We start from the raw sequence: 15942 nt of genomic DNA, 5'->3' as shown, positions 1-15942 counted from the left end.
TATTTTTTTTGTATTATTATTAAATAAAATTTAGAATAGTCTGTAATTTTTTCAAGTAGTTCTTAACATATTGCATTTGCCTTACAACCTCCTTAAGAAATTGATCAATCACAGTTGAATGTGAGAAGAATAATCGACTATGATTGGTTAATTCCTTAAGACTTAAAGCTTACTACTCTATTGTGTTTGCGGACTAAACGAAATGAAACGACACCGCGTTACACGCCCGCGAGGAGGGATGAAACGAAAGAAGCCACGTTATCTTTTATCAGCTCCTTCGCATGCATCGTTTCTTCCTTCCTCTCTTTCCAATTTTTATCGTCATCTTATCCGCGATAAGAACGATGAAATTTCTTCCTTGTAATTAGCGTCCTTTGCACGGGCATTTAAAACACGTTAATGAGACTGTCGTCAGATAGGAAACTGGTTAATTAACTCTAGAATACACGTAGCTTAAATCAAATGATCGATATTTCAGAAAAATGAGATAGAAATAAAAAGAGATTTTTAATTGAAGATGTACGCGCATATAATCGTTGCGATATGACACAATATATGTTATCGAATTATACGTAACTTGTCGATCGATAGATTTTTGAAGTTGCGGGAAGAGATAATCTTGAGATAATCTTCACATAAAAAATTTAACAAAACCGAATACAAGTTCTTAACATTTTTCATTACATAAAATAATTGAATTTGTAATTGTTTCTTAAATCACATTTTTGTGTGTGTGTGTACCTATATTAAATAAATGTATTAATCTCTCCATTGATTGTCTCCATTAACGCGTTTAAAGAATCAAAATGTATTTTGATCATAATTTTTTTAAATATTTGTAATATTTCAAAGAATTATACAATTTTTCATTGCGAATATATTTTTTCGATATTTTAATCTTTACATTAAAGATCTAATTCTTATTAGATGTTTATTTGAGCTGTCATATTAGTGACAATCTTAAAATATTCGATCTTTCAAATATTTTAAGATTTGTCATTACATGATAACATATGACTTTAAGATTTGTCACTACACATAATAACATGGTGACTACACAATGTAATATTAAAAAAAATAAAATAATTGTTAATTTCTTCTTAAATCAAATTTCTGTGTAGTCAATAATTATATTAATTATCTAACGCGTTTGAAAAAATCGAGAAATAAATTTCAAAGAATTATTAACAATTTTCGACTGCGAATATATTTGTCTTTTTAATTCCGAATTATTTACTATTTTATATTTTAATACGAAACTCCAATGATCTTTGTATTTCAATGATGTCCTTCTTGTTGATCATGATGCGATCCGGAAGCGTATTTGTGTTCTTAGATATTTAGATTGCATTCGCTGGACCGAAACATCTCGTTTAGATCCATTCGAAGTTTGTCATAATGAAACTTGGCGGAATGTTGATTCGTGGTGGTTTCGTTGTGTGACAAACATGTTGTGCTTCGGCAGTTTAGGTCTTCTCAGAAGACTTAGCAAAATGAGAAAGACAAACTGAGAGAAAAATATAATCTCCCTAAAAAACGAGAGAGAGAGAGAGAGAGAGAGAGAGAGAGAGAGAGAGAGAGAGAGAGAGAGAAGAATCACAAATGAAACTTTGTTCCATTTCACTGAAGCGAGGAACGCAGAGCGAAAACTAGTATATCTCCATTTTTTTGCTTAATTGTGGTTTCCCATGAAGTGCGTAGACTGAAAAGAGCTTTATAAAACTTTTCCGTCAGCTCAATTTCACATTAATGACATAAAACTGCAGAGACGAGAGGATGCTCGTTTTCCTCTTCATTTAAAAATATTTAAATTTTTTTACCAGCAAGGTATCAAAAAATCTTTATCAGAAATAAATCTTGCTAACGACTTTTTTTAAGGTTTTGTAAAACAAAACCGAAAATAAAAATTCAATTAAAATACCTTATGCAATAATCATAATTCCAAGTAAATTAAAAAAAAATTTATATTTTTTAGTGAAAATAACAAAACTCACAATGAAAATGTGTATACTATTTTGTTACTCACAGTTCTTTTGTTAGTTTCATTACAATATTGTAGATTGTGCAATTCGGATTATTATTATAAAAAATGACGTTCTTTGTACCATGTTTGTAATTTGAAATATACATTGATATTATACATCGCCACGCGTATTGCACGAAACTCTCGCTGCAATTGTAAGCCAAATGCCAATCAAATTTTAATAAAACTCGTACACGTGACGTAAATAGGACCGATATTTGATCTATATTTGATTGAAAAACTTGGAAAAATACTGCGTTTACACCGATATTTAAAAGCAGTACGTGTTTCGAGCTGACGGCGCGCGATATAAATCGGTTCATTTTTTTACATTGCGCAATCGCACGGTTTTTCATTTATCCGTCTACGTAAGATTTCTCGCCGTAAAATCGCTCGGTTGGAGATACCTGGTCGCCGCCCGCGTCTCCTTCGCAAACGCATTCCCTCGCGCCTCGTCTTCGTCCACGTACCAATCTCCCTCTCGACGCCTCGCTCCTTCCTCAACCACACCGATGAGTCATTACAGCTGGGTACAAAGTCCATCCGAGAGCGGCCGCGACTCCCCGCTAACTCTTCTCGAACTATTCTCTTCGCACCTCGACTCGCCAATCTGGTTACCTAAGAAATGCCTTTTCGCGAATTAACCGGCGCGCCTTTGCGACACCGCTGCATTTCCCTTAGGCTGCGGTCCACTTGCTTCTTCCAAATGCTCTAAACATTATGCTCCAAACGCTACGCTCCGATTGGTCCATTACTATTTCGAATGCTACAATTGCTACGTGAACGCTCCAGCCAACCCACCTCCCGAGGTGAGGCTGTTGAAGCGAAGTGGGAACAAAAAGTACGCTCCAGCCAACCCACCTCCCGAGGTGAGGCAGTTGAAGCGAAGTGGGAACAAAAAGGATGACGTATTGATGACGTAATCAGAGTTGCTGGAAGCGTCCCGAAGCATCAAATGGACCAGTCATATCGGTGCTACAAATGCTCTGTAGCGTTTGAAGCGCTAAGTGGACCGCAGCCTTAATCTCGATCGCGTATCTATCAGTTTTCTTTTCCCCTCCCCTTTCACGGTTGGTTACGTACGACTTTGCACCGTATAGTTACAGCTCGTCAAGGCATAATTAACGGCTCAATTGCTACTCTCTGGGTTGGCTGAACTTTGCCCGCCACGCAACACGCGCATGTTCACCGGGAATCGCGATTTCGCCGCCGACCTGATTGGGTCCGTCTCTCTTAGATAAGTTCCGTTTCTCTTAGATGTCCTTCTAGAGTCGACGCATTCTCTTAACACCTCCCCGACTCTGCCTAGTTGATCTCCGATCTCGATCCTTACTACAGTTTGTTGTTATAGTCAAATTACAGTTCTTCAGGACTTGAACTCCAATATTACATTTCTTATTTGAGATTTTTTTTAAACAAAAAATTGAAAAATCACCTGATGCTAATGGCTCAAAAAACGAAACAGTGAAGACTTTATTCGGTTCAAAGTCAAGAGCTCAGTACCTATTAATATTTTTGCATGAATTGTATAATCTTTCGTGTTTTTGTATCTTTAAAAATATTTCTCATGAATCACTGGATTCAGAAAAATTTTTAGAAAGATTTCTTCAATAAGTCTGATTTTCGTTTGTTTTATAATTCCGTTTGAACTGTAGCGAGAGATAGAAACTGTCGAATCTTTAGCGTAAATATATTTTGAAATGTCTGTTTAAAAGTTTCTTTTTTAAAGTTTGATTTCTCGGAAGAATCACGTCTTCAGAATAAATCTTTCAGAACATGGAATTCTTGTGAGTAAATCTCCTTGTTCCAGACTGAACTATCGCTTGTGAAATGGCTCGCTAACTTTTTTAGTATTTTTTTTTTAAGGACGTTTTTAGCGAGCATTCCCTCAAGAACTCCTACTAAAGAATTTGAAGAAAATCTTCGACACTTCGTATTAATTATCTGCCTTTTCAAAGTGTCTCGTTATTTTAACCAGGAATTCCTCTTTCAAAGAGCTCTTATCACGCTCTGTAGAATCGAACTTTTAAAAGCATTCTCTTCAAAGTGACATGACATGCTCTTCAAAACGGTATCTTTCCTCGACAACCGTATTTTCTTCGGAATAAATCTTTTGGAACATGGAAAGTTGGCAAATCTCCTTGTTCAAGACTGAACTATCTCTTATCAGATGGTTCAGTACTTTTTCAGTATTATCTTTTTAAAGGACACTCCTAGCGAGCATTCTCTTTAAGAACTCTTATTCCTACCAAGAAATTTACAGGAAAATCGTTGACCTTCTGCATGTATCAACTCTCTGCCTTTCTAAACGCCTTTCCTTATTGTAACCAAGAATTCCTCTTTTCGCAAGAATCACTTCTTGGAGAATCAAATTCTTACTAGAGAGTTTTCTTCGAAGTACTTCATGACATGTACTTCAGAACGGTCTTTTTCCTCGAAAACTCTATTTTTCTTCAGGACAAATCTTTTAGACCAAGGAAAGTTGGTAAATCTTGTTCAATGATTGAACTATCTCTTATCAGATTAGCTCACCGATTTCTTCAGTATTATCTTTTTGAAAGGATCCACTCCTGGAGAGCATTCTCTTCAAGAACTCTTACTCCTACCAAGGAATTTCAAGGAAAATCTGACACTTCTGCATGCATCAATTCTCTCCCTTTTCAAAGAGCCTGTCCTTATTTCAACCAAGAATTCCTATTCTCTCGCAGGAGTCGCTTCTCATGGAATTAAACTCTTAAGAGCATTCTCTTCGAAGTAACATCACATGCTCTCCTCGGAACAGTCCCTTTCCTCAAGAGCTCTATTTTACCGAGAGCTCGTCGATCCCTCGGCGTCTCTGCGAAGCGAGGATTCTTCCACCACAAGGTGGCTTGATTTTCCCCCGTGAATCTACTTGGTGACGATCTTTCGACTCGTTCCCGCGATGACCTTGGCGATATGCTCACGGAGCGAGCTGAGGTGCGGCGGATAGGGCTCCTCTACGAGGTCGCGTGTTTCGGTCTCACGATACCCCCGCGTGTGCGTGGCGGTGATGCGTGATCGCGGGTAAGCGTGCGTACGTAAAGCTGAACACGAGCTCTCCATTGATAAACAAAGGGCGGTCGGTGATGAGGAAGACGCGATGGAGCCACTCGGTATATATCAGGAACGCCGATGGCGACTGGAGGAGGTTTCCGCTGGCATCGGCAATTCACGTTGTACCTCCGGTGTGAGGGGAGACCTCAGTGCCGTGGTGGTGAGGGCAACGACGGTGAGAGAGAGCGCGAAGGGAGGGGAAACGTATGCCAGCGAGGAAGGAGTAAACAGGGCCAAGCGTTGTATCCCTTCTACCGCCACGCTGGTGATCCATCCCCGCTCTTCCGCCACGTCTCGGTGCGCCTCGTCGAAAACAAGTTGGCCACTCTCTTGGCGCGCGATAGGTCGAACTAGACTAGATACGAACGCGTCGGTTTCGCGGAGAACGCAACGCATGCAGGGAACTGGAATCGATTTTGGTGGTGGGCAAACAGCTTGAACGGCCGCGTACAGCTGTGCGGAGTGCGGGACTTCGTTAATTCTGCATTATAGAGAATTCTGTAAAATTCTGATGGTGAAACGTATAACGAGTTTCCGAAGTCGGAAATTAATAATGACCTTGCAAGCCACTTTTGCAGTACGGGGAGCAATAAAATTTTATAATTTTCTGCGCCAAAGGCAGCAGATTAATTTTTCATCGGAATTTAATAATAAATTTTTGCTCCGTAAATTTCATAATGAAGAATGTAATTTAATAAAGACAGATATTGTATGAATTTTTTCTGCAATACCTATACTCTCTTTGCTTAATTGGAAATAAAAATTATTCTATTTTTCTTCTAATTTCAAGTCATCATAAGTATAATTTTGTAATACATAAAAAACTAATAATAAACTGATTATAAAATTGATATTTCTCTACCACTTGCTCTCCATAATTTTACTTTTTATTCTATAAAAATTTTAACTAATATACACTGAAAAAAATTTCTGGTTGAAAATGGACGAATCAGAAATTTCTAGTTAAATTTATTAGAATTCTAGTTGAGATAACCGGAATTCTGGTTGATACTATATTTCTGGTAAAATCTACTAGAATTCTTATTTTTACCAGAATAATTATATTAATCAGAATTCTAGTTATCTTAACTAGAATTCTAATAGACATAACCAGAAAATTCTGATTCGTCCATTTTCCACCAGAATTACTGTTTAATCCAACCAGATCATTTTTCTCAGTGTATCTTTTTAATATACCATATGATCCCAACTGGAGTTTTCAATTTCCTGAAAGAGATTGAAATCCAAGTAATCGCAAGTAATCCCCAACAAGCTCGATTGACTTCGGCTAACTTTGCTGGACATTTAAACAAAGTGAACAAAGTTCTCGTTTTCAGCAACAGATTGAGGCTACACTTTCACGAAGCCAGCTCGAGCGGTGCAGCTGTGTGCTCTGTTGTTTTATTCTACTAACTCTAAATTTATCAGAGAAGAGACTGACGAGAGAGAGAGAGAGAGAGAGAGAGAGAGAGAGAGAATGAGAAAGAGGGAGGGAGAGAGTGTCGAAAAGGAAAAGAAAGACAGACGGGATAACTTGGAGGAAGAGAAGGAAATATCCCCACCCTGCCTGTCGCCCTTTACTCCCCTCAGGACCAAATCCGTTCGTCTTTCTTCCTTCTCTTTCCTGCTCGCTCGCGCTCCTTAACGCTGCACGGCATGCACAGACGACGTTGCAGCTGCGCGATTTCCGAATTATGTACGTATACATCTGTCCCGGCTGCACACGCGGATGCATTGCGCCGGACCGAAATGCTCTTTTCCCGGAGTGATGAATGGAAAATCCGATTTTATTTATTCGGAAATTGGGGAGGGAGTTCGTCCACCGTTTTGCGTCGAAATGGATTTCCTCGGAGCGTGCAAAATTGGTTTTGTTTCGAGAACGATTGAAATGGAAAAGCGCGCGCACTGTATTGAAGATTATTCAGTTTTTTTATTATTTTTTTTCCGTCGGAGGAGAGTACAGCTATATTTTTTTTATTTCACCTAGCCTGATGTTTGTGAAGGGAAAAAATAATAACGTAAGCTCGCGTAGCAAGATATTAAGCGTACGTGGAAAAAGAATTTGTAGCTCTCAGTTCGTTAGCTATTTAGATACCGTTGTTTATTTTTAATGGAAACGTTTCTAAATATTCACAAATATTAACGGTAAAAAAAATGAAGCTGTGAACAGAAATGTATTCAGGATATCTTATCATCACTGTGAAGTAGATTAATACTGGTTTCGGCGAATTTTAATCACACATTCTTTTAACGGATGTGGATATGTTTTATCAATATAATTTATCGCAAGTATTTTTTGCGTAATGTGATTAGTTTATTTATTGCTGTGTTTTTCTCTTTCTTTTCTTCTCTGACTCTTTTATACTAAATATTTCATTTGTATAAAATTTAAACGGTAGATACTTATTTTTCTAAGGTAATATCTCTATGATAATTTTTCTAGTTTCATTGTTTCCACTAAATTATCGGAAATGTATTTCACCGTACACTGAAAAAAATTTCTGGTTGAAAATGGACGAATCAGAAATTTCTGGTTAAATTTATTAGAATTCTAGTTGAGATAACCGGAATTCTGATTGATACTATATTTCTGGTAAAATCTACTAAAATTCTTATTTTTTCCAGAATAATTATATTAATCAGAATTCTAGTTATCTCAACTAGAATTCTAATAGACGTAACCAGAAAATTCTGATTCGTTCATTTTCCACCAGAGTTACTGTTTAATCCAACCAGACTATTTTTCTCAGTGTATAACAAGATTAATTGCTGCTTTGACAAGTTCAAGTTTAACCTTGTGCTTTTTTATTTAAGGCATACAAAGAAGAAGCACCCATCTCTTAATCTCCTTCATGGAGGATCTGTAGCTATCGCAGTCGAATGATTGTTTCTGGGAAACCAGGCACAATCCGCCGGCGGAAAAACGAAAAAAAGAATAGATGGTCTCGTACAAAGCAATTTCTCTCTCTTCTCTGCCTCTCTCTCTCTCTCTCTCTCTCTCGGCCTCTCGTTTTTCTGCTCTCTTTTATTTGTCCGTCGGTTTCAGGCTCCGCAAGATGATATTTTACAAGCCTTAATTTGGGCCACAGCTGCCAGCAGTATCTTTTTCCACTGCCTATGTTTCAGCGTGCTTGAAAATGTCATATAGAGAACGAGGTTTACGCGAATAGTTGTGTTTAGAAACGACAGACTAGACTGGAGCGCGGATAGGTGATATAAACAAATGTAACATATACAAAAAGTTCCGTAAACAAATGTTCTGCAAATATAGAAAATAACTTCTAGTATGAATGATAAAAAATATAGTTTCGACAAGAATCTCTTGCAAAAATAGAGACAAGAAAATAATGTTTTTATCTAAAATATCAATGAGAGAAAATACCTGAAGATAAATACATAACTAAATAAGATTAAATTTATAGTTTAATTAATCAAGTTACAGTTTCAGAAATTATCAAATTCTCTATTAAAAGTTTTGAAAAAAACAAACATTTCCACGAAATCTTCCTAGATATAAAATTAATTGAAGTAGTCTTGTGCCAAATATTATAATTATGTATTTTATGCTTTAAACATAATTCTTAAATTCTTAAATTCTTTTAATTTGAGAACATTACTCTCTTAAAGTGATTCAGTGGCTTCAATGCCATACTTATAACTGAATCAGCGAATATTTACTGTTTTTCAATAATACACTGGGCACCTATTACGAAAATGTTCGGAATGGATTCCAATCGTAATTATTCCCTAGATTTCTATTGTGTTTTCTAGGGAAAACGAAATAATTCCGATCGGAATCCATTCCGAACATTTACATAATAGGTGCCCTGATTCACTTTTAGAAGTTAAGATTCTTTACAAGTGAATCTACAGGAAATCCATAACTTCTAAAAATGAATCAGCGTATTAGGTACTACAAATTTATTAGATACTAAAAAACGGTAAATATTCGCCAATGATACATCAGTTGTAAATAGCACTGAAGTCACTGATTTGTTTATAGAAAGTAGAGCTTTCAGAAAGAACATATTTAATTCAAGAATTGAGTGAAATGTTTGCTGTTGCTCGAACTACATCAACAATTTAATCACATTCATTGATGACTAATGACTCGTTAATAATTAATTCCCATCAGGGCATTCGCAGCGATTTATATAGTCTAGCTAAAAAGAGAGAAACAGAACACGAGATTAATTTACTCGGAGATCGCAATGGGTGCGAAGGTTCAATAGGAAGATCATTATGTTGACCTCGCGCTCGATATCGACTGCTTCAATCCAGTTAGAAGAAATAATTTGTATATAAATCGCACTTTATTTCGAATCACCGAGCGCTTTGCCTCTAAATCGTCGGTTTTGAAAAAAACAGTTCATCAATATTTAACAGATCGCAAGATCTACCTCGAAAATCCGGGTTAAATTTATTTATTAATTAAACGGCAATTCAGTTTTTAAGCTTTAGTTATTTTCGAAATAATTATGTTTACACAGAAACTTGTAATTCGCGATGCAGCGACGCATATCTTTTTTGAATGAGATTTACTCTAAATAAATTATTTTATTTTATATATTTGGTAAAAAGACACGAGCGTGTGTAAATACACTCCAAGTACACTCCAGGCTAAAAGTTTGGAGAAATGCTTTTTAAAAATTGATATTTTTGGGATTCTCTCAGTAAACACTAATTAATAGTAATATATGTATAACATCAATAATAATTTCACATTCAACAATATAAATGTAATATAATGTAACACGAAATGTTACATAAATTACATTCTTGAGTGTGAAATTATAACACTGACGTTATGTTACTTTTAGCTGGAGTTTATTGCGTATTTACTCAAACTTGAACAACTCTTGAAATTTTAGGATTACTCAAATGTATCGAATATAATGATTTTTAATAATAACTTTCAGATTCAATAACAGTTATTGAATGTAAGAAATTATTATTAGAAACATTGTTATGGATGTTTTTTAATGATTCTCAAAATACCATTTTTTAAAAAGTTTTTCTAAACTTTTAGCCTGAAGTAAGATATATATCTACACACAGAACTCCTTAATTCGAGGGAATGCTCTGTCATATTAACCGCTATTACAATTATGTACCTCATGTTAAAGATCAAATAACTCTGAGGGATCGACGAACTGAGCGACTATTACAAATAATTTCAATCTACAAACTAAATTTCAAGGTTATGAATGAATTTATAATACATGATCGCCAATTACCTGTTGGACGTTGGGAATTTCTTCAAGTTCTCGAATTTGACTAGCGTTTCCCCGAAATATGTTATATATTTTTGACGTACTTTCGCGAATTTCAAGGCTACTTTATATAAGTAACACGTATTTTTTCTCTTCGCGTTGAAAGAGGCACGTGACGTCCAGGCGACTGACTTCGCGCGACGACACGACACGAAGACGACGGCGACGTATGGTTGCCTTTGGGAACCCCTCCGCCTCTTGCCCTAAGACTCGCTTTCAGTTCATCCTCGTCTTTCGTTTCCCTACCGAGAGAGCGATATCTTGCTTTCTCCCTTCCCCGAGAAAGGGTCCCCCACCATTTTCTCCGAAGGGGAATGAAGCCCCCTCGATCAGCAACCATGGGTAGTGATGGCACTTCAACCTATTCAGATACTGACGAACAACACTCGAAATATCTTTTATTTCTAAACTCTGACCAAACTTTTAATTTGACCGACGTAATTCATTCCGCACGTTATGTTCGTTTTATTTTGTTATATTTTAGTCTATTAAAATTTTGTTAATTTATTTTACTTAATGTATTTTATTTAATGTATTTTATCTATTATATATTTATTTTATTCGTTCGTAATAAATAATGTACCATTTCTAACTTATTTCTATCTTTTTAAGATAAATAAACGTATAACGATAAATACGCGAAGTAATCTTTATTAATAAATTAATTAAAATAGCTGTTGAGATAAGATTAGATTTTTTTATGCATTTATGTCTTTCCGTGTATTTACTTGCACTAATTTTATTTTTACACACATATTAATGAAATTTAATTTATTACATACCTTTTTCTTATATTTTTTATGTATGAATAAATTATATATAATAATTATTTAATATCTATACTCGCTTGTTCACCTTTCTTTATTATCAATACTTATCACAAATTAAGCTTTTTATACATATTTCTATTCTTAATTCCTTTTATTCTCAAATTTTTAACGTTAATCATTAATATTAAATTTTCATGAAATTCAAGATATCTGAATTCATATAAATCATTTCATTACATGAAAAAAATTTTGCGGAAAATTTAAAGCGATATTGCACCGCAGATCGGGCGATAAAAAATTCGAATAATGTGGAAACCCATTTTTATAGGGTTTCGATGTCATCACTAGCCATTGGGGGATTTCCGACACGGAAGGGCCGTATCGATTATTTCTCGCGCCTCGCCACGTTACCTATGCTGAATACTCTGTGAATTTATGCGCACGACTGACGCACGCATGTTGATTTCAAATTAATCACAGGAAACGACGCATTTTGCTTCCTAATTAATGGTTGCAGAAAATGCAGATATAATATCACGGAAAAGGGGGAATAAAAATTCGATAAAAGTTCGAAAAATTAAAAAAAAAAAAAGGAAAACGAGCTCTAAATTTCCCAAATATATCACGAAAAAAGAGGGATAAAAATTTGATAAATATTCGGAAGACAGAGGAAGATAAATTATTTTCGGATCTACATCAACGTTTCGCTGCTGAGCTTGCATGAGTCAGACTTCCGTTATCCATCATATTGAAATTTGCTTTTAACCCTCCGTCTGCAATCTAGGTCAGCTTGCTTTTGGCACAAGCAAAATTTCACTTTTAATTTCTTCCTCAATTTTCAATTTTTATTAAATAAGGTTTTAGTATTTGAGTTGAAAAGCTATATTTGGTAATGTAAGAGAGATTTTAAAAATAACCCTGAATTTTTCTATATTTTTTGAATGCCTAGAATAGTAAAAAAAAAAAATTTGATTGGACAAAAAAGATTCAGATTGCTGATAGAAAGAGTGAAAATATGAATGCAGACAAAATTAATAATATCCATTATTCGCGGATTTAGCATTGCTAATGTCACATGAAAGTAGACACAAGATATTATAAAGTGAGATTATTATAATTATTACGAACTATAAATAGAGTGCATGTATGTATAATTAATAATAACATTTATATTAATAACAATAATGTAATAGCATGTCCTGTACTTTCTGATTGTGAGTGCAATGCTTTTTAATTTCCACGATAAAATTCAATGAGCGTATTTGAACATTTAATGGTATTAATAAATAATTCTCTGTATGTAATAAGCAGACAAAGAACACACATTTCAGTATAACCACGGATTTATTGCACATATTATTGTAATAATGTACGTAATAAAGTGCATTATTTCCCCGTTACAGGCACGCGTTGCTTTTATGAAAAAGTTTAAATTAATTCTCTGATAGAGAATGAAATTCACTCACTGTGCGTAATGAATGTATGTATGGTTCTACTATTTAAAATAAAACAAATATAATAAAAAAAACACAGCGCTCGCACGCGAGTGTAACAGAATGACCGGTAAATAAAATATACAAAATATAACGGAGGAACAATATAGTTAAGAAGGCATACACCACGAACGCCAGATGAGAATGGCTTGAAAATTTATTTGTATTTGAAATATTACAATAAAATAGACGTTTCGGTCTTAAATTAGACCTTCCTCAGTATTACAAAAATAGTCAATAATAATTTATTACGCACATAATTAGTTAAAAATTAACGAATATAAGTTCTATACGTTGTCAGCAGATGATTTGATAACGCTCTTAAATAGATTTGATTTTTGTAATACTATTTTTGTAATACTGAGGAAGGTCTAATTTAAGACCGAAACGTCTATTTTATTGTAATATTTCAAATACAAATAAATTTTCAAGCCATTCTCATCTGGCGTTCGTGGTGTATGCCTTCTTAATTATATTGTTTTAAATTTTTACCACGATATATTCTATTTGGTTTATAACGGAGAAATATTGATGGAACAAAACGCGGTAATGTCGTGAATGAAATAGGCAAGTTCTTACCTACGCAATTGGGTAACTTGGTAGCGGTCTCGTTCCACTTGCCATTCCTACATTCGAGCGTCCTTTTTCTCTCCCTGCTGTCGGGAAACACGCTGCCCGACTTGCACAAGAATGTCCGTGAAGTCAATGTACCGTTCGACACGTAACTTCCGTTCGGCGCCAAGACCTCCGGACAGCCGAGCACTGCAAAACGTATAAGTTCATTTCCACCTTGCCTTCCTAGTTAACACGTTGCTCCACTTTAAAGGGCGATATCGCGTCGCCTTTCAGAGTTTCCAGCATTTTCCTAAGTCCTTCACGTAATTTTCGAACATTTAAACAGCAAAAGCTAGCGAGTTATTAAAAGTTTTAAACACTGAAATAGTTAAAGTAGCTAATGGCGTTTCAAGAAACTTTTTAAATTGGTAAAAGACTTGAAAAGTGGTCTCGGTTGCGAAAATTTTAAAATTGAATTTTATATTGATTCGGTAATATCTTTGATTTTTTTTAGATGTCCGCACTCGAGAATAAGAGAAAAAGAGATTTATTAATGTTCGCACACAGAAAGAAATAAGATTATAAATTCTACCGTTTTCGAAAAAGCAAATATTTTATAACAGTCCATTATCATGCAAAGAAGCTTCTTGAAACGTAAGTTTAATATTACAGAGAATACTGAAGTATTGATTATAACGTAGAACAAGAACATATAATTTACTTTTAGAAAGATTGAAAATATCGATAGGTCAGACATACTTCGTTATAAATCCCAGAACTTATTCAATAATTGTTGAAACCATTAATTAATCTTAATGCTAATTTAGCCCGGATAACATGGTCGACTTAATTTTGCGTAGGTCTGGTTGATAAAATATACACGTACACAGTAAAAAACGTTTTCTATTTGTGTTAAAACAAGTCCTCATTAAAATTGTGTTAACATATCTGACTGTTAATTTAATACAATGTGTTAAGATAATTTAATGTGATTGTGTTATTTGAACAATTTGTGTTAAATTGATATTTAACTTTTCTTAATGTTAAAATAACACAATTTATGAAACCGTAAATAAATAAAACATTAAAATAATATATTTTAAAATGTAAATTTTTAGAAAAATGAATAAAATATCTTAATTTAACATATTATTATATAAATATTAATTTTACTGAAAAAGTATGCTTTCACACACAATTTGCTTAGAAATTGTATCGGTGTTATACTTTTGTATTAATTTTTGATATAATATTTGTGTTACTTTTTAATGTAACTCATCTTATATTAAAAATGTATATCAGGTGTCTCTTTCTCTGAAGAAAAGATTAGAATTGGAAATAGTTTAAATAAAACTTTTCTTATTTTATGTTAATTATTTTTTAAAAACATGACTATTTCTTATTCTGAAATAATTTTTGAAACAGATTCTAAATCGCCGCCAAAATTTGTGTGTTACTTTTAAATACAACATAGAAAAATCTCTAATTTTTTCATAATTTTTCATTTTGTTAAAAAGTACGTGTAATACTATCTTAAATTAACACAAAAATTTGGATGAGCCTTTAACACAAGTTTTCTAATTATGCACCTTTGCTTTATTCCCGAGTTAACCGTTTCGTAACAATGTACGTGTTCGTGGCACTTCTCTCCTATGTTTTCCGAGCTCGGTCTCTCTTTTTTTTTTACCTTGATACTGCAGAAAAAAGCCCCGAGCGTTGTAAAACCTCTTTGAAGCGACGAAGTCGAGGGTCAACACGTTCGAATACGAGACAACTCGCACGCCCGCGGTGGTGCCGCAGAACTCGAAGAGAGTGCTGCCTCTATCCCGCACTCTCACGATGTCCATGCAGTTTCCATCAGCATCTGGACCTGCGATTTATTCGTGATTTCTACCTCTAGTTTGTTTACGAAACGCGTGAAATCAGACGCACCAGGGACGTTTATTTTTTCAACGAGGCGATCGACGTGATATCGTAATCTGATCGGTGTCATATGCAGCGCATGTGCGCTTGCGATGCACCGTTTGTGTGTAGTAAACTAGTTATGTGTTAGCAAATCGTTATTCATTTCGCGGCTTCATAAGAGAGTTAAAGTGGATCGTTGAAATCCATTTTAAATAAAGATCGTAAATTTTTTGATAAAATATACAATGTCATATCGAATGTTGCCCAAGCATCGTATACACGTTTTCAGACTTTATTCAAGTTCTTGAATCCTTCTCTATTTAAACCACAAGTTATTTTCATCGTGGTGAGAAAGAATTGGCGCGTCGGATTCGTTTTCCACAAACAAAGCTAAATCTGCTTTTAGTTCCAATGCGAGCAATACAATTTTTATCAGTTTAACTTCTCGCGCTCTGACGAATGGGTTTCGGAGTTGAGAGGTTAAAACGCGAACTTACCACGGATATCCAAGTCGTGAAATGTTAGAACTATCCTCTGACCATTAAACGTCCTGAAGGTCCACCCGCATGTTTCTCCAATGTAGTATAGAGGGTAACCCGGGGTGTTGAGGTAACCGCCATCTTCACTGACCACTTTCACCTGCTGATTGCAGTATCGTTTAACTGCAACTTCTACAATGAAACGTTATCCCTTCATATGATATGGTGATACAACAATCAAATGAAACATTATCCCTTCATATGATATAGTGATACAAAAATTCACTCATGGCCGTTGCCAGGATTTTGTTTAGGGAGGAGGCCAAATTAGAGTTGAAATGTTTTAACCTGAGGGGAAGGATAGTCGAG

At 34.9% G+C, this 15942-nt stretch overlaps 1 protein-coding gene across 2 annotated transcripts in view; it reads right to left on the bottom strand.

Annotated features, from left to right (window-relative positions):
- The window catches only part of LOC108760128 (uncharacterized), a 54236-nt gene that overhangs the window by 27731 nt on the left and 10563 nt on the right, over window positions 1-15942 (bottom strand). For both annotated transcript variants that reach the window (XM_018505926.1, XM_018505925.1), the window contains exons 5-7: window positions 15592-15765; window positions 14877-15059; window positions 13214-13396 (exon numbers count right to left, since the gene is read on the bottom strand). In XM_018505926.1, the coding sequence (XP_018361428.1) occupies window positions 13214-13396; window positions 14877-15059; window positions 15592-15765 (540 nt within the window). The remainder of the gene's footprint in view (window positions 1-13213; window positions 13397-14876; window positions 15060-15591; window positions 15766-15942) is intronic.

This window comes from Trachymyrmex cornetzi, unplaced genomic scaffold (assembly GCF_001594075.2).
Source record: "Trachymyrmex cornetzi isolate Tcor2-1 unplaced genomic scaffold, Tcor1.1 scaffold220, whole genome shotgun sequence".
In the NCBI taxonomy this organism is placed as follows: domain Eukaryota; kingdom Metazoa; phylum Arthropoda; class Insecta; order Hymenoptera; family Formicidae; genus Trachymyrmex; species Trachymyrmex cornetzi.
The sequence above is the reverse complement of the archived record's forward strand: the minus strand, read 5'-3'. Positions and strand labels throughout refer to the sequence as shown.